Raw genomic sequence first — 19,333 nt, forward strand, 5'->3', positions numbered from 1 at the left:
ATTTATGGTCTAGCTTTGGAACTGACACAATGGCACTGATATCACATTCTTTTGAACAAAACAAGCCAGCAGTCTGACTCAGATTTGAGAGCTCAGAAATAAATTCTGTCTCCTAATGGGAGGGTTGCAAGTCATTTTGCAGAGGAGAACTGATACAGGAATGGAAATAATACCAGCTGTACTTTTTTTTTAATGATCTGTCACAGAATCCTTTGTTGCAAGATGACAAGGTATAGGTGAAAAGCCATGTGACAGGACACTGTGTCTAAATATCTGATCTTTTGCCATCCCCTAATTTTTATGGGATATTATTATTATTATTATTATTATTGTTGTTGTTGTTATTATTATTCACAGGAAAGTCCTTGGTTGTTCTTATTATGTTTACACAACAAGGAAAGGAAGAAAGAATATTAACTGAATTACATGCCTACTATTGTTAGTGATGACCAACTCAAGTTGGTGTGTTTTAGACGGCTTTATTATTGCAAGGACTTATTTTCAGTTCTTCTTAATATGGAAATCCACAAAACAATGAAAGAGTTAATAATAACATGGGGGTTTCTCTTGCTCTTGGATGTTTTCTGCCCTACTATGGCCTTGGGGGGCTTATCAAGGGAGGAAATGGACAAAGGTGGGGCAGGCAAATGGGATGAATGAGAGTTTCCCATTAACCCTGCTGTGTTCTTTTATGCATTTGTTGTTTTTTTTTCCACCAGAAGAGCCTCAGAGCTTTGTGCTGTAAGATCTCAGAGGTTAGAATAAGGCAGAAGAAAGCATGGGGTGCAGAGGAGAGTACAAACGGAATGCAAAGTTTGGAGTGAAATAAGAAGAGATAACACTGGTAGAAAGTAGAGAATCAAGAAATTGTCATTCAAAGTCTGCATAGATTAGGAGAGAGTTTTTGAAGTCTGTAAAAGTATCCAGTATTATCAGATGATGAAATTAAAGTTATCAGTGAATTAAATCCAATTTGTGGCCAGTTGTAAAGGTTGTAGAAATGAACCATAAGATTGGAAAATACTTTGTTTTAGATACATTTTTGCCAATCCTGCTCTCTAGTAATAGGATGAGTAACAAATCATTCATCTGAACCTGTGCCTAGTGATCTGCTAGCACCATAGGCAAGAGCATGGGATCTTCCAAAGCACTTTAGGAAAAGCACATCAGTGTTAGGCATACAGCTCATGAAACTTCACAAAGCAAACCCACCCCATCACCCCCCCCAATAATGAAAGCTAATCTCCTCACTTCAATCCCCATAGAGTAATTTAGCTTCTTTCTGAACTTCACAAAATGGACTCATACCGTACATACTCTTTGGTATGTATGGTATGAGTTTAATATGGTATTCTTATACTAATTCCTGTTATTAGGTATAATTACAGTTTATTTTTAGATAGTATTTCATTGAATGAAGATAGTATGCCTTATCCATCCTGCTGGATGGACATTTGGCTTTAAGTTATTCTGAGTTTTTATTTTTAATGATTGCATGAGATTCATTTTGATATAAAATAATGGAGAATTTCTAAACAAAGCCAAGCTAGTTATTCATCTATTACTTTAATTAGATAAAACAACAAATGAATTGAATGCTGAAAGCCAAGTTCAAAGGTGAAGTGTGGTATTGCCCTTGGTAGCAGAAAGGCCTAGTGCACTATTGCTACATGCAAAAATAGTGGGAAATGGCATAGAGTAGATGGACATGTGGGTACTACAACCCGGTAGAAGAGAGTGTGTTTAATCGTACATGCCTGATGAGGCCTCAGAGGATGGGTCAAGTGCTTGTTTAGCAAGATTTGAATTGTTGGGACTGTGTAGGATGTGATGGGGCATGGACAGGAAGACTGCAAAGCAAGCTGTTGTGAAGAATGTGTCAAGAACCTGGAGGGTTGGGCCTGGATGATGCTTTCACTACTTGCTTGCTGTGACCCTGAAGCCTCTCTGCCATCTTGTGAGTGCTGAAGGTCAGAATCCCACGACTGTAAAGTAAAATTACTTGCTATGTGTCGCAGGACTAGGTGACCCCAGAGACCATGCTCTGTTGATCTTTGCTGTGACTGAGTCCTGCCAAAAGGGCTTACATATGTCATTGTATGACATCTTTTAGGCAGGGCCTATAAAGAGTGCTCCCCATTTGAGCCATCTTTCTATTTAGTGCTTGTGGTCTTGGCATAGTAAGGCAGAATAAGCAAGGAGTCTGAAGCCAGATTGCTCATGTTTGTTCTCAGAGCCTTTCTCTATTAGCTATGTGAACTTTATGAAACAAGCAAACTTTTCTGCACCATGTTTTCATGATGCTTATCACACAGGATTGTTTTAGGGAATAAATGAGCACACATATGGAAAACACTGAGAACAGTACCAAATATGTGGTATTTTTGTCCCCCAGTCTATCTTTATGAAGCAGCAGTAAATGATCCAACCTTTTGCTTGGCTGGCTGCATTGGGAACACGGCACATGGCTGTTGATGTCTTTGGCACATCCCTCCATTCATTTCAGTCCAACCATGAGCCAGGCTGCTCACGTTAGGCTTGCACCAAATGCACTCACCCTCACACAGTTTTGGAGTCTAGCTGTGTCCTGCCTATTCTCTGTTTCTTCAATTTCTTCCCCATTTCTCAAAGTCTATGAATTTTAGTTATTTTTCCACAGCCTTCTTGTGAATATATCTACTGTGTGCCCTGAATGCTTGGTCTGGTCATTGCAGAGATAGAATTTCCCTTTCATTTTCATTGATGAATTCCGTTCTTGCATTGCAAAGTTACACTGACTGTTTCTTGTCAAGTCAGTTTGTTAGCTGTAATCAAAGGACTCCACATCCATCCCCACACTTGCTTATTCTAAAAGTTACTCCTTCATTTTATTGACTGTATTGACTGCTTAATGTAGCTTCAACTGCCAGGTTGGTAATTGACAATAGATACACTCCTTAAGGAGTTTACAGTTTCCTGGCATGCCATGCATGGACAGATTTGTAATAAAGTGTGATTGTGATAATTGTTTTACTAGAGATGTGCAAAGAGTGTATGATAGCACAAAACTCAACACCCAGTTCTCAGTGGGAAGAGAAAGTGAGAGCATGACAATGAGGATAGTGGAGGGGAGAATATTTCCATGACACAAGACACTAGCCACCAGAGAAGGACGAATAAATAGCAAAGGGGTACAGACCAGGCTGGTGAAACCCACAGAAACAGCTGACCTGAACATCGGGGAGCTCTCGCTCCCCAGACTGATAGCTGGGATACCAGCATGGGACTGATCCAGACCCCAGGAACAAGGGTTTCAGTGAGGAAACCTCGAAAATCTACAGGACCTCCTGTAGTAGTTCAGTACTTATCCCTAGCATAGGTGTGGACTTTGGGAGCCCATTCCACATAGAGGAATACTCCCTGAGCCACGACACACGGGGGTGGGCCTAGACCATATCCCAAAGGATATGATAGACTCTGATGACACCCTATGGAAGGCCTCACCCTCCGGGGGAGCAGAAAGGATATGTGATAGGTAGGGTTTTAGTTGGAGGGGGGGTGGTAGGGGAGGACGGGAAGGAGAAGGGAACTGGGATTGCCATGTAAAACAATCTTGTTTCTAATTCAAATAAAAAAATCTGCAACAACAAAAAAAGATCCTAGCCACGAAGAAAATGGGAGGAAAAGATTATTTAAATAGAGGGAATGAACCAGTTGCATCAGGGCATAGAACAGCCTGAGATTCTGTTCCCTGTACCTAGTAGATCCTGCAACTGCTTAGCAATCATATAGAGGAGTGGCTGGGATGTGTGAGGACCAGGTAACAAGGGTTCACATGTGAGAGTAGGCAAGCAATGTTTAATCCCATGAATAGTAAGCTAGTAGAAAATGGTTTAGGTCAGAAAGGAACATGATTTGACTGATGCATGTTTTAAAGATTCTACGCTGGTAGCTTGTACAGTGTGATTTGGGACTAGTCACACAAGTACAACAAATACAGAAGCATCGACAATGAACGACACAAAACAAAACATGAAAACATGCCCAAAGCATGACTGTATAAATAAATAAGAAAGGAACATTTTGATAGATTTGTTGTCTGGGTAAATGTCGCTCTCTTGGGCACTGTGAGCAATGAACAGCCTAGAACTTATAAGAAAGAGGGAAGAGTTGAGATTCAGGGACCAGGTGGGTGACAGTGATGTGTCACAGGACAAGGGGTAAGGTACTGAGTTGTGAGAATGAAGCGTCCCTGCCCCTTTCAGACCTTTGAAACCTATGGGACGTCCACATGGAAACATATAGCAGGCATTTGCCTCTTGTATATGAAACTTAAGAGTGATTTCTATTGAATGCTCAGAGAAGAGGTCTTGGGGGGGTCATCCATTCGTATGCATAAGACCAATGACACTTTAATGTGGCTAGCCACACTCATGATGACAACTCCAGGCCATGAAAGATATTGGAGGAGGGTAGCCTTGGAAGATAATTTTTGCAAGGAATACCAGTTGGGGAGTTGGTTAAAAACAAGTTAAAAAGAAAAAAAGGTTGTCATGGAACTTATGGCCAAACCTATGATCAGGAAGTGAAATTGGGCCACGATGTGGAAAACAGGCTTAGGAGTGCGTGGCTCTGACAGAAGTTGTGGTTTGACTGGCCCGATTGCTTTCAAATAAATCTCTCTCTCTTTGGGACTCCAATTCTGGTGAATTCTGACTTGTGCATTCTAGCAAGGGCTTATGGCAATTTATTAGTTCAAGTGGGGTAAAAATATCTCATCTGCTCATTTTCCTTTTGTTTTTAATGGAGAAGGATTCAATCAGAAATGATGTAAATGGAGTTCTTAATTGTTCTAAATAATAAAAACCCAGAGTCAGATACAGAGGAAAATGCTGAGAGATCAGAGAGAAGGAGGAGCAAGCCAAACCCACCTTTATCTCATTAGCTTCCCAGTGGAAAAGAGCAAGTTTCTGTTTCTTCCCACTTATATCCTCTCTCTGCCCTGCCATCTCACTTTCTGTCTGTCTGTACAGACCTCCAGACCTCTATGGTTAGCTACTGGCAAGCTCCATCCTCTGATCTTCAGACAGGCTTTATTTGTACAAACAAGGTGTCACCACAAAAGGATTATTTTCTGTTCAGCATTTAGAGAGAAGCCCCAGCATTTCTTCACAGATTCAAGCTACCTAAAAAAAACAGCATCCACAGCAGCATTTAAAAAAATTGAACTCTGAGTTTTCATGCATTTCAATTTTGAGTTCCTTTAAAGCAGAGGCCAGGAGTATTTATCTTAATGTCCCTAGCACTCCACCCAGAGCCCAGCATGCAGATATGCTCCAAAGCCCTTGTGTTTTCTTTCTTATTTACAATGATACATCTCCATATTTGAGTATTTCTGAGCTGTCTTAAACATTCTTACTCTATAACATTGATGTTACTGTATAATGTCTATTTTTCTTAGTTTTTCCTTCCTCCCTTCTTCCCTCCCTCCTTCCCTTCTTTCTTTTTTCTTTTGTTTATGTATACATTTGTGTATGTGTCTAGGAATTGCTCCGCCTCACACACTGTCCACCTTATTTTCATTTTATTTTAGTTTTTGAGATAGAGTCTCCGACCGGAAACCGGATCCTCCTGTTTCTGCCTCCCCAGTGCTGTATTACAAGCATCTGCCACCATGCCTGACCTCTTTTACATGGTTTCTGGGGATAGAACACAGGTTCCCCATGCTAGAGCAGCAAGCGCTTTACTGATTGAGTTGTGTCCTCAGCCCTAATACTACTTCTTTTAACTACTAAAAGTTCAGTCTCTTATTTTCACTCCAAATGTTCAAGTGAAATGGGAACTTATTTCAAGGCTGTTTATATGTCACAGCATCTGAGAGCTGGCGGGTGTAATGGAGGCCAGCCTAAGGAAAGCCAGGTGGAGATGAAACTGCCAGAATGACCTGCTGCTTCTCTCCTCTTCAGGATCTGTTGCTTCTGCTTCTTGTGCTCTGGTTTTTCTTTCTCTTCAAAAATTTTTGTGGTACAAAAAGTATAATAGAGTAGAAGCATTCTGAACTCCCCCCCCCAAATGTCAAGAGCTTCAACATTCTGTGATTAGAGTCTTGTTATGGTCATCTCTGTTCTGCCTCATCAGTCCCTCAGAGTAGGTGATGGTGGACCCTCTCTCCACCATCTGGGAAACAGAATTCACAGTAAGCAGGTCATAGCCTTTACTTGATTTGCAGGTGAGAGCATCCCAAGCCATTGTTTTAATTTTCTTCTGTTTTGCAATCTGTGTCAGGGATGCATTTTCCTTGCCCCTCCACCCCTCCACCTCTTTACCCCTTCACCCTGCCCCCAGGTGGTAGCCTATCATATGCTTCCAAAAACAGTGACTACGGGACTTTCCTTGATTTTGAGAAATTTCTCAACAAAATATGAATGTTCTTCTGCTCTGACTTTGGATATTGTCTCTGTGATTATTGCTAGAGGCCAGAGGGAATTTGGAGTCCGTGTACCAGCCCTAGGTTTAGCTCTGTTCATCCAGGCTGGGACAAGTCACAGTGGAAATAATGATGATCTTTGCTTTTTGTTCCCATTCACATAGAAGCATTTATTGTTTTCTTGTTAGTGAGACTGGGTTTCCCCATTCAGAAGGTGCAGTTTTTACTTATTAGAGAGTAAGGAATAAATGGAAACTTTCATAGCAAGAGAAAGGAAGGAGCCTGGATGTGCTACCTCTTCATCTACATATACCCTGTGCAGAGTGCATTTGAAAGCTGTATTTCTCTCAGAATGAACAGTTCTTAGCCAGTGGGAACTTGTTTCCGCTAGTAAATTTTGAGAAAATATTCTAATCCTGGGTAGAATGGAATTTGCATTTTAAATAAAAATCTTTACGGCTTTGGTTTTTTCTTAATTACTTAAGATAGGAGTTTTCTTATATGTATGCTTTTAATATAATTTGGCGATCAAATTCCTAAAAGTAGCCTATTATATCATCTCCTATATTTTTTTTTCATTTGTACAGGGAATCAGCAGCCTCTTCAGTTCTTTAAAGGTAGTGCGCCTCTTACGCCTGGGCCGTGTTGCTAGGAAGCTGGACCATTACCTGGAGTATGGAGCTGCAGTCCTTGTGCTCCTGGTGTGCGTGTTTGGATTGGTTGCCCACTGGCTGGCCTGCATCTGGTATAGCATTGGAGACTATGAGGTCATTGATGAAGTCACCAACACCATTCAAATAGACAGCTGGCTCTACCAGTTGGCCTTGAGCATTGGGACTCCATATCGCTACAATACCAGTGCAGGGATCTGGGAAGGAGGACCCAGCAAGGATTCCCTGTACGTGTCCTCCCTCTACTTCACCATGACGAGCCTTACAACCATAGGATTTGGAAACATAGCTCCCACCACAGATGTGGAGAAGATGTTCTCAGTAGCCATGATGATGGTTGGCTGTAAGTACCTTTTTTTCCCTTTCTCTATTAAAAATGATTTTAGTGTTTGAATTTTTTTTTTCTTCCTGGCTTCAAACTCTTGACTGGATTGAAATGATCTACTTTTTCTTAAGAAAGGTTTTAATTGAAACCATTTGCAATTGGTTTACTTTTGATTCAGCCCTAGGAAATAAAAATGCAGGGAACGTATTTCACTCTTTAGAATGCATTAGTACATGAAAAACAGCATGGGGGGATGATAGAAAACTCAGACTGGGGAGTCTGTGATTTGATTCCATGAATGGTGTTGTACCTGGCAGCTCTTGAGAAGGAACTAGCTCTGCTATCTAGACAGGAGGTGTCTGGCACATTCTGTAGGTTTTGTTGGCAGTCGGATCTCTAAAAGAGCAGATGGGATATGATGTAAGACCATACGTTAGAAAATATTTTAGTCAATAACCGAATTTCTGAATTAAAGTGGACTTCAGGATATAGTTTGATGTATTTTTTTATAATGAGGACGAGTGAAAATAAATTCATTAATGTAGTCTTTTGTCAAACACTGTAGTCAATTGAGTTTGTGATAAGAGAATGAAAGGATTGGTGAACTGGAGACCTTTAGCAGTGAGAAGGGTCCAAGAATCAGTATACATTCCTGACTAATGTGACTTGGTGATGTTCTCGATAGCAGAATTCCTTTTCAAAGACTTAGAGACCATGTGCTCTGCCCCCATATTCTGACTGAATGGCATCAGAGTTTCAGGCATGAAAGCTGTACAAACCTTAGATACTGTTTCAAAATGTTTTGAAGGAAAGTTTTCAGGTCAGGCATTTCCACCTTCATGCTGACCTACCTGACTCATTCAAGATTAGTTCAGACACCTAGAGTAATTTTAATAGAGTTGTGCTGAAGAAGCAGTCACTATTAACGTATGTCATAACCTTTGAAGTCATTATCATTAATGTCGGTGTAAGCCTCCCCCCACCCCGCACCCCGAGGCTCCAAATTGTAGAGCTTCAGATATGGGCATTCATGAGATAGATTTTTAGAGTTCAGGGTTATTGGCTGTCCTGAATAATGAATAGCTTGAATTTACGCATTCATACTTTAGTGTGGGGAAGCTATTAGAGCAGCAATGCTACTTTAACCATCATGTTAAAGTAGAATCACAGAGACAAGAATACCCAGGTTCTAAGTGTGGATTAGGGTTTCAGTGAGAGGGAGGATTAGAAAGCAGGTGCTATCTATCCTAGGGGCCTTGAGGGGAAACATCTTCCACATACACACAGACCTTCCATGATGAATTAAACTGATACATCAAAAAGATATTTGGGCAATAATGTAAAAAAAGAAGACATTCTTTTGAATGTAGAATTCAGCACTAACCTGCTTTTAATGCTTATGAAATACATGTTGCTTGATTCTTATACAGACCTAAAATTTGGTAACCTTTTTTATTTTGAATAATGGCTATGTGAACTGCCAGAAGTTCTGCCCACTGTGAAGACTTCCCTTCACCAGGGTTTTTTGGGGTTGTCACAGAAAGGGGTTGTAATGCACCAGCTGTCTACCTCTGGATGCAGAACCATCAGTAAAATAGCCCCTAGTCTCCCCCTCAGTCAGTCCACCACAGGGAACACCCCATGAGGCCATCGGTACATTGTTATGGGAGTAGAAACCATAGTCATTTGGCCAACTTCTTCATGGAACTTGCTTGTTCCTTCAGAGCCTACTCTGGCCTGATCATGTGTATACCACTTCCATTTGATAATAGATTGCTGCTATGCACATCTACTTTAGGGATTGATGGGTCAGATAAAACACAGCTCACGATGGGCATCTCATCTCATTTGTGGTCCATCTCATCTCATTTGTGGTCATCGCTTTGTGGTCCATTGTCAAACGTTCCATTTCTACTAAAGCTTGATAGTGGGCCAAGAGCTATCTCTCAAAGGGAGAATAGTGATCCACAATTGATGGTAGACTCTTGCTCCAAAGGCTCTAAGCAGTATCCCTAACTACCATTGACACCACAAGTATTATTTGATCTCCTGGATGATATTGTCCAAGTGGTAGAACAGCCTGTACCAGGCCATACTCAAAACTAGAACTTTCTGAGTCACTTGGCATATGAGCCAGAGTAACACACTCAAGGGAAGAATGCACATTGTCCAGAATCCAAATAGGTGCTCTAAATATTAGACTTCTCTCTTGGTGGTGGGAGGGACCAGGTGCAATAACTTATTCTTTACCTTGGAAGAAATGTCCCCAGAGATCCCACATACTGGACTTATAAGTATTTCACTGAGGTAGAAGGCCCATGTAGTTTGAATGGAATTTTTACCCATTCTCTGATATATGTGTTAGCAGTGAGTTCAAAATGGTTGCTACCTCCTGCTTACTTGGTTCAATCAGCATAATGTTTTCAATATCATGAGCCAATGTGATATTTTGTGAAAGAAACAGATGATCAAAAGCTATTCAAACTAAGTTATGACACAGATCTGAAGAGTTAATATATCCCTGAGGTAAAACCATAACAGTTTACTGCTGGCCTTGCCAACTGAAAACAAATAGCTTCTGGTGGTCTTTATGGACAGGTACTGAGAAAAAGGCATTTTCTAGATCAATAGCTGCATACCATGTACCAGGAGATGTGTTAATCTGCTCAAGTAAGGATGCCACATCTGGCACAGCAGCTGCAATTGGAGTCACTACTTGATTGAGTTTTCCATAGTCAACTGTCATTCTCCATGGTCCACCTGTCTTATGCATTGACCAGATAGGAGAATTAAAAGGAAATGTGGTGGGAATCACCATCCCTGCATATTTCAAGTCCTTGATGGTGGCACTAATTTCTGCAATTCCTCCAGGGATGCGATACTTCTTTTGATTCAATTCACTCTTCTCCTTGGCAGAGGCAACTCTAAAGGCTTTCTAACCACAATAGCCCTCATTCTACATGACAGGGAACCAATGTGAGAATTCTGCCAACTTCTAGTTGTACCTATGCCAATTATAGATTCTGATGTGCAAGTATGTTTGTGATTTATCAAGTTGGACTCCTTTTGACTGGTTCTAGTTTGAAGTTATTATAGATAAAGGTGTTTGTACATCTGCAGGTTTTTTTTGGATATAATTCTTAATTCTCTGTAATAAATGCCCAGGATTACAAATAAGTATATACTTAGATTTCAAAGAACTTGCTGAACTCTTTTTCTGGTTGGGTAGTCTAGAATATCAGTAACACAATCAAAGCAAGATAAATACTACATAAAAGTTGAAACACATTCCTATTTCCTTTGCTCCTCAAGTCCTAAGGCTTTGAAGCATCCAAGATTCCTGATTTCTCATGTGTTATACCCACCACCAACAAAATCTTTTGACTTGACCTTCAAACTACATTTAATTACTCAATTGTGCTTCCACAGCTTACCACCTAAGATCAAATCAATGTTGTTTATAGCTTGGGCCATTGAATTAGTCTCCTGTATTTTCCTTGTTATTCTTTTCCTAGAATCTCTGTCTAGTGTCCCCATTTAAAGTAAATATACAGCACCATTCCCCAGCACAGGTATCTCCAGAGCACACAAACAAAGCCTACACTGCTTACTCTGTTGCCCTATACATGTAGAAATTTATTTTATTTGTTCTTTGAGAATATCATATAATGTGTTTTTGATGATATTGACTCCTCTAATCCCTCTCAGATCTGATGGATATTCTTGGTTGTCAACTTGACTATATCTGGAATTAATACCCAAGTGGCTGGGTACATCTGAGAGGGATTTTTCACACACACACACACACACACACACTATTGTAGGTGCTTCTTAAAATAAATATACATACACATATATAGAAAAAAGTTCAAGTGGAGTTACCCTAAATAGGATATCAATGATTCTGTTTGATACCACAGACTAACAAATAAAAAGCCCCATGCCAGGGATGTATTACCTTTTTAGGAGTTGTTGGCTAGTGAGGTCCCATAGACCCCCCAAATAATACAGTATTTTGCCAATGCTATTGGATATCCTTTGGAGCTGATAATAAGGATCCTATTGTTGAAGACACTGTATTTGAGCCACCCAAAACAGAGATGTCAGGCTGATATTGATATGGAAATACCGTCCCTCCTGGCTAGCTTTCACAATGCTAGGAGGTAACCCATGTTACCAAAGGAGAAGTGTAATCTATCTGACCCAGAAAGACATGCCCACATGCAATGGTGGCATAAACATCCTGTGACTTCTTAAATATGATTGGCTTTAAGTTCTACATCACAAGCGGAAACCAATTGCTGGCACCATTGTCAAGTCAAGAACATTTGGCTAGATAGGTCATAGGCCTTAGGGGAGAACCTACTACTGTTATTATGCTAAATTGGAACAATATTAAACTGACTCTCAATGACTTAGCATTATACTCAGAGATTAATACTCTTAGCCCCCATCAGAGATTTGCATTAGATAGTGCATATTTGCCTATTCCATCTTTATTGATGAGATCATATCCTACCTTCCCCTTATATTTTCTATTCTTCTTGCTCTAGTCTGTTTTCTCCCAGTTCATGCTAGGTCTCTGGCTTTCTTTGAGCATATCAAGTAAAATCTTGTTCTCTCTGCTTACAGCAATCAAATCCTGACCTACTGCTGTGGGGTTTTATTGTTGGGGAGATGGAAACAAACAGGTACTCATCCTAGATAGAGAACTAATGATAGACCAAAGTATAGATACAACCAAAGTCTAACTTGGTGAACCAATAAGTTTTATTGGAGTTACTTAAAAGAATATGGATGAGGGAATCACTTAAAAGAGCATAAATGAGTCAAAGACATCTGTGCCACCAATGTCCCACTCTAGCATGGGTGACCTCACAAAAGGTGGAAACCTGAAGCATACTGCACAACTTGCAAGCAGTTCAGCAGGTTGGAGCGTACCCTTTCCAAGTAGCTTAACTTGTTTGAATTTCTTCTGGGCATTAGCCAGTCTTTCCTTCCAGAACATTTGGCTTGTCTCTGCTTATTTCAGTCAACTTGGCTTGTCTGATGGTATCACTCAGCAGTCTTTTTAGCTTGTATATGCTTGCAGAGGAAAGGAACTGGTGAATCTAGTCAGTTTCAGAGACTTCTTGAAGCTATTGGGGTTGTTCCTAAGCTTAATGTGTTCTCCCTCAGCGTGGAATGTCTCATCTCCTTAGAACATTTGGTTTCTTAAAGGCTTTCCCTTGTCATGGAAGGTTTAGTACCAGATGAAACTACTACACAACACTTACACCCTGAATTCATACAGGTCCCAACTGAGTCATGTTCTCATAAGTTCCCTTAAAGCTACCCTACCAGATACTACCTCAGTGAACACCAGTCACCATATTCTCCACCATTTACCCATGTTCTTTAAAATATTCAAGAACTCAAATTGAGTTTATCTTGTTTCACTTTTCTTTCAAAATGTCAGCTTCTCATGAGTAGGGCCTTTGGTTGTTGCTTTGTACTTCTGTACCCTCAACACCCGAACAATTCCTAACCATTCCTGGCTTGATCCTACTGAGCTGTGCAAATAAATGAGGTTGAAAAGGACCTCGATGGTTATGATGGGGGCGCTCCCATCTTTATGTGTGCCCCAGATAGGGTTTTGATGAAAATGACCGACCAGGAAGATGTGCACTCTTCCTGCTCATCTACATTTGTTTTTCTTTGGGATTCTAGAAACTGTGGTAGTTGTTTTGGCCTACCCCAAGTCTCTCAGTTGGCCTATTGGCACAAGGTATAAGAAGACAGCTAGCAGCTGCATCACCAGTTTTTTCTCCCTTCACTCTCCCTCTGTGTCTACCTTTGTCAGAAATTTTCATGTAGTTCCAGTTGGGTTTTCAAAAGTTTATTGATTTAGGGTTGATTCTATTTTATTCTCCATGTTGTATGTGGCTAACAATATCTGCAAGACCTAGATCTTCTTCCTCTCATCTTCAGTTCCTATCTAGTTTTAAGTCTGGCCATCTTCTCCCTTGGGTTTCTGCTGTCTCATTTCAATGCATGAATAGACATTTTCTCCATCTATTCTGCTACTTGGCATCCATATGCCAATTGCTCTTACATTTATGCTTAAGCCTCAGTGTGAGTTCAGCTTCTATAGCCAGACTGTTCCAAGGAAATGCATTTTAATATTCTTCTTAGTTCTTCAGTCTTTGGTGATTTCATGGCATATTTCCCTTCAATATACTGTGAAGTTTATAGAAATCTTTCAGATTCATGAAGTGTTATAGGTTGTACAGTTCTAGGCTTATTAGAAGCATACGTACAGAATACTGAATATTAATGTTACAACTGTTTGTAATCTTGTTTTTTAAAAATTTTCTCTACCAAGGAAAATAAGCAAAACACACTATTGCTTGCCTCAGAATTGAGTATGTGCTTTCCATCATCATTGCCAGGGTTTTAATGCTCTCTCTCTGTGAGTGTGTGTATCAAAAGGAGAAAGGGGGAAAAAGAAGTTAGGAAACTTCATGCTTTCATTTAAGTTGGGAATCCAGTCAGTCTGTGTTGACTGTAAAGTACCACTTTGGACCTTTTAACACAATAACTATGAAAAAACCTTTACCAAAAAGTTGATGGAAAAGGTGATCCAGCATTATGAACAGATCCCCAAAAGTCAGCCAAAGTGTTAGGAACAGTCACTGCTCCCTCTTCCAGGAGTCCCACAAGTAGACTAAGCCATGCAACCATCACACATACACAGAGGGTCTAGGGCAGTCCTATGCAGGCTCCCTAGCTGTCAGCCCTTAGTATAAATAGAGGAGCTTAGTCCTACCTCAACTTGATATGCCATGCTTTGTTGGTACCCTGCCACTTTCTGAGCAGAGGTGGATTGGGGAAGGGGAGCAAAAGGGAGGCAGAAGGTGGGAATGGGACAAGGTGGAAGAGAAGCTGTGGTCAGGATGTAAAATAAGTGAAAAATTTAATTAATAAAAATAAAGATATAAAATCTTTTTTGAAAATAGACATTCTGAAATTGAAAAAAAAGTTGATGCAGATACCAGCAATGTCAACTGCCTAACAGAAAAATAATCACTACTCATAAATGATGTCTTGTTCTATTCTGGGGAAAGCCACTTGAAATTTCCATTCCATGCAGCAAAATTCAGAGATTTTCGTGGTAGCCAATCCAGTTCCTCTGTCCCCTATGAATCTTTTCTTTCTTTTATGGTGTTTTCTGAAGTCCAGGATCTTGCCACATAATGCTAAGTTGCATGTGGACTCTGTCAAAGAATTTAATTACATGATTCTTCTTGTGGGTATCAGAGAATCTTCAAAGAAAAAGTTATGACTATGGTCGTTATTTGACTTTTCCTTGGGAGAATGTAAACACAAATCTTTTCATCTCATATAGGACATGGATGACTGATAAAAGAAATGATTGCTTATGTCTAGTTGGGTGAACCAATGAGTTTATTTGAGTTACTTGCAGGAGAATGGGTGACTCAAAGACAGCAGCTTCCTCACTAGAAATCCCATCCTAGTATGGTGATGACTCAAGAAAGCCTCAGCAACTTTCAGGCAGCTTCACTGAAGAGTCTCCCTTTCTCCAGAAGTTGTCTACTGCCTTTATAACCATTTTGAGGAACCTTATGAATCCTGTAACTTTCTGAGCTCCTCAAGTCTAATAAGTTTCAGGAACTTCCTGGACCTTGTAAGTTTCTTGAACTTCCCGAATCATACAGCCTTTGTACTCCTTCCAGGAAGTATAATTTAGGGGAAATAGATATGGAACTTTGGCCTGTTCCCAATATTTCTCAAGCTATTTACTCTGTTCCCAGGATCCCAATATATCTCTGTTATCTGCTACTGGAGAACTTTTTAACTTAAAGTCCTTCAATTTTAGGTTTGTCCAATGTGGAGAATCCATTTATTCAACCTGAATTGATTTCTTGGTTCTTAATATATGTCTTCAATCATACTTTTTTGACTTCAAATGTGTCTCTTTCTAGGTTTGGCATACTCTCTGTCTGGAGTGACCTCTCTAGTTCTGGGAGTAGCCATCACATTAACAACACAATCATATCCTCTCCAGTGCAGAATCTATCCATTTGTGAATGAGTCTGTTGTCCTCTTGGCATTCATGAAATTCACTATCAAAACCTGTTAGCAAGAGAGTATCCTGGCAGTTCAGTTCTGCAGCAGTTGTGGAGAATAGCAGATTTGTTTTTGTTAAATCAAGAAGTGGGTAATCTCTTTGCTAATTTGCTCAGTAAATACTTAATGATGTCTTCGTGAAATGGTTTCTAATCCACTTCATTTACATAATCTTGTTATTGAATCCTAATAATTTTTCATTTTCTAAAGATCAGTAGAGTATCTAATTTTGCAGCTATTCAAAAAACACCTTAGCACACTGATAATTTGTTTTGATGGCTATAAAACAACAGGATATGAGTGTAGACTTTTTTCTAATGTGATTATCCTCTTGTCTTAATGTATTTTTATGAATCTTCTTCTAAAGGTTCATCAAGAAAGTAATTTACTTTATTACTAAATTATCATACAACTTGCATTTTAGTTGAATCTAACCATCACACAGAACTCTGTTTGCTTCTTTATTACAATTTCATAAAACAGAGAAACATGAATAAAAGCAAGTTGTAGATAACTCTTATTCATACATAATTAGTAATTTTTCTCCAAGTATATATCTGTATATGTGCATTTGTTTTAATCTTATATTGAATATATTATTAAGTACACAGACAACATGTATCAAAGGGCTACCAGGTTGGACTTTGAGCATCCATTTTACTTAAGACATTATTTATTCTTTCTATTATTGTTTCTTTTTATCTTTCTATTGTTTTTTAGTTACTGGATTGAGGCAGCCTAACTCACATGGTGAGTGAACTCATTCAGCGTCTCTGTACAATTCATACTAAGGGTCAAACTGAGGTTATGGACTTTGCCTTGACACCTTTTTACTTGGAAAGAATCAACAGAGAATGGAAGACCTAGAGATTGAGTGAACATAAATTTAATGGGTGCAAAGTCCTGAAGAACCATATTATCCAGTCTTTAAGTCTCTGTGGGTTTTAATTTTTTAAATGTTAAATGTAGTAATTGAATGAATGGTATTTCTATCACTTTTTAAAATGCTGATACTCCATAAATCCTGGTGTCCTTTCACATGGTTACACCACTGTCCATGGGGTGGGGCACTCTAGTATGTGGGAAAGAGATGGTGTCACAAGGGGTTTCATGTTTTATTCATAGAGTGGTGTGTTGCTGTATGAAGAAGAGGAGTGTCTTCTATGCAACATACCCAATAAAGTTATGAGAAGGACAACAGGGTAGTATTATGAAGAAAAGGAAATACGCTTTTGGAAAGTGTATGGAAAGGGAAGTGTTTTTCCATGTAGAACTGAGGCACTGGGACTAGCTGAAATGCACTTGGCTCTGATGCACTTGGCTCTGGGAACAAAAGATATTTTCACATGTACCCATGGAGACCTAAGAGGTTATCTGACCCAGATGGATATACAGAAAGGCTTAAAAGTGAGTTGTCACTCTGTTCCAACATTAAGGACATTCTTCCATCAACTGCCATGTAACACTTGAGTTATTTCAGTATAACACTGACTGCTATGTTATATGGTCTCTTGTGTCTACTCTGGTGGTGTAGGTAGGAAATGGAGTGTGGGCATGCTCATTTTCACTTGAGTTTTCATTTTAGCCAGATGGGGAGAGCTTTAAGCCTAATGTTTATTTTGGAAACTGGGTCAGTTCTCTGTGTTTGCTCTACCCTTGCTTGTAAGAAAGATTTTTGCTTTTATCTTCTCTTTTCTTTAATGAACTGAGTATCCCACGATGCAACACATTTTATGGAGCTCAAAGTTCATGGTTCTAGGTAGTCTTTTATGGTTAATGCTTTCAGATGTATAGTCCAGTGGTTAAAAAAAGGCCTTGTGAGGTACATTCTAGTCCCAACTCCTTATCAAAATAGAACTGTCCTTTGCAGGAATGTTCTTTCATATCCTGTTTCTTTTTATGTCAAGTCACATTTTTCACAAGGCCACTCAGAATCTGTAAAGAGTTTTTCCAGAAAAAAAAAAAAAAAACAGGGAATGTTCTCAATGGTCTATTAAGTAGCCTGGGTGTGGTGCTGAGATCTGGGACTCAGGAACTAGATTGTATATTAGTAAGAATTATTTGGTCCATTTGGGAGGCATTGGCATGTGGCAACTACTTGAAGTTTCTTGGTCCTCACCAAGCTTGTTAATACAGCTGAGGTGTCAGACAAGAGAAGAACTGTGCCATTTCTCTCCCGACCCCAACTGTACCTTCCTACTTATCTTAATATCCATCTCTGCCTCCATAACCTACTTAGGTCTCTGTATACACAAAATCAAAACTTCATGTGAAAGAATAAAGACAAATAAACACTATAGTGTACGTTTGTCCCTTTGCCGTTGTTTATTTAGTTGAAATCATTGCCTTCCAGCAGATAGTTGTGTTCACTGAGCACATGCTGAGTGAGCAGATGAATGATACAGTTCACCTAACTTAAAATGTGATGCCAAGTAGGGAAATGGCCAGATACTTCCCAAGTAGAGAGAGGGAGAGAAAAATAAACAAACAAGAATGGGATAGCTTGGTCTTTTGGTGGAAACTCCATGCATTTCACTTTTGCTTGAATACAAAGTATATATGTCTGGGGAGAAAGAAGGAAAACCAAGACATCAAAGGCTTTTCATCATTTGAGGAGGGCTTTGACCTTTATCCTAAAAGGATATAGGGTAAACAGAAGAATTTGATTCTTCCATGTAGAAGATTGGTTGGAGAAGATAATGGCTGTTAGCAAAGAAACCAACTAGGAAGCTGTTGTGCTAACCCAGGAAGACAGGCTGAGATGCTAGGTATATGGCAAGTGTCTAAATGTAAAGCTGTTAAATGATTTTTTTTTTTAGGAAGGGCCAGGTAGTAAGTATTTCAGGCTTCATGGATTGTAAAATCTCTGTTGTAGCAGTTTGTCTCTACTACTGTATCAGTAGGATGGCCACACACAACAACCAACAAATGAACACAGCAATGTTGCAGCCCAGCTTTGAACAGATGGCAGACCAGGTGGCTTATGAAAGGCTATAGACTTAGGAGCTGGACAACCTAGTGTCAAGAGTCTCATCATCACTTATTAAGAATTTATACGAGCTTCCTAAGTTGTAGGTCATGACCCTGTGACTGAATATGAGGGTCATGGAAATTTGGCATCAGAGGTTTCTAAATGTGCAAAGATTTGATATTAATTAAAAAGCAAATGTGGAAGTGGTCCAAAGTGTTTCTGGCAGAGCTTGCTCATGTTACATTGTGTGATTCCACTGCAGCTGTGGTTCTGAACAAACAACATGCACACTTTGCCCTGCATATACCGCCAAACCATGCTACACTTAAGAGATGCTGCCTACAGTACTGGATCACATTCAAGGCTACTGTGCTACAGTTAGTGTCTCTACTGTACATCCAAAGTTTGATGCTTTTACAGAAGCATGCCTCAATAAAGGACCAAGACTTTTAATATTTCCTGCCTTTATTCTTCCGTGTGTATCAAATTGACCTGTCTTTTGATTGTAGCATAGTAGAATATTTGACTTTGAAAATTATTGTCTGAGTTGTTGACTTGAGTTTCATGAAAAAATATTTAAGTGCATTTTGGCTGGGAATTAGGATAGAATTTCAATCAATTTCTGAAATGGCCTGAACATACTTCTCCCATTGTATGCAATATATTTATGAAAAGTGGTGTCCATAGCATTGAAGTCTTTAAAAATCAATATGTTAACCAACTCTGAAAAGGGTTAGATTCTTTATGTTCTGTAGTCTCAAATATTCAGCCATGATTAAATTCTTCATGTAGAAATAAACACATCTATCTCATTACTATGCAAAGTTGTT

The 19,333-nt window shown here is 39.5% G+C and overlaps 1 protein-coding gene across 1 annotated transcript in view; it reads left to right on the top strand.

Annotated features, from left to right (window-relative positions):
* Kcnh5 (potassium voltage-gated channel subfamily H member 5) overlaps positions 1-19,333 on the top strand; it is a 292,983-nt gene that overhangs the window by 80,910 nt on the left and 192,740 nt on the right. The window contains exon 7 of the mRNA XM_027418254.2: positions 6,994-7,420. Coding sequence (XP_027274055.1) covers positions 6,994-7,420 — 427 coding nt within the window. The remainder of the gene's footprint in view (positions 1-6,993; positions 7,421-19,333) is intronic.

The sequence above is a fragment of the Cricetulus griseus genome, chromosome 5 (assembly GCF_003668045.3).
Source record: "Cricetulus griseus strain 17A/GY chromosome 5, alternate assembly CriGri-PICRH-1.0, whole genome shotgun sequence".
In the NCBI taxonomy this organism is placed as follows: domain Eukaryota; kingdom Metazoa; phylum Chordata; class Mammalia; order Rodentia; family Cricetidae; genus Cricetulus; species Cricetulus griseus.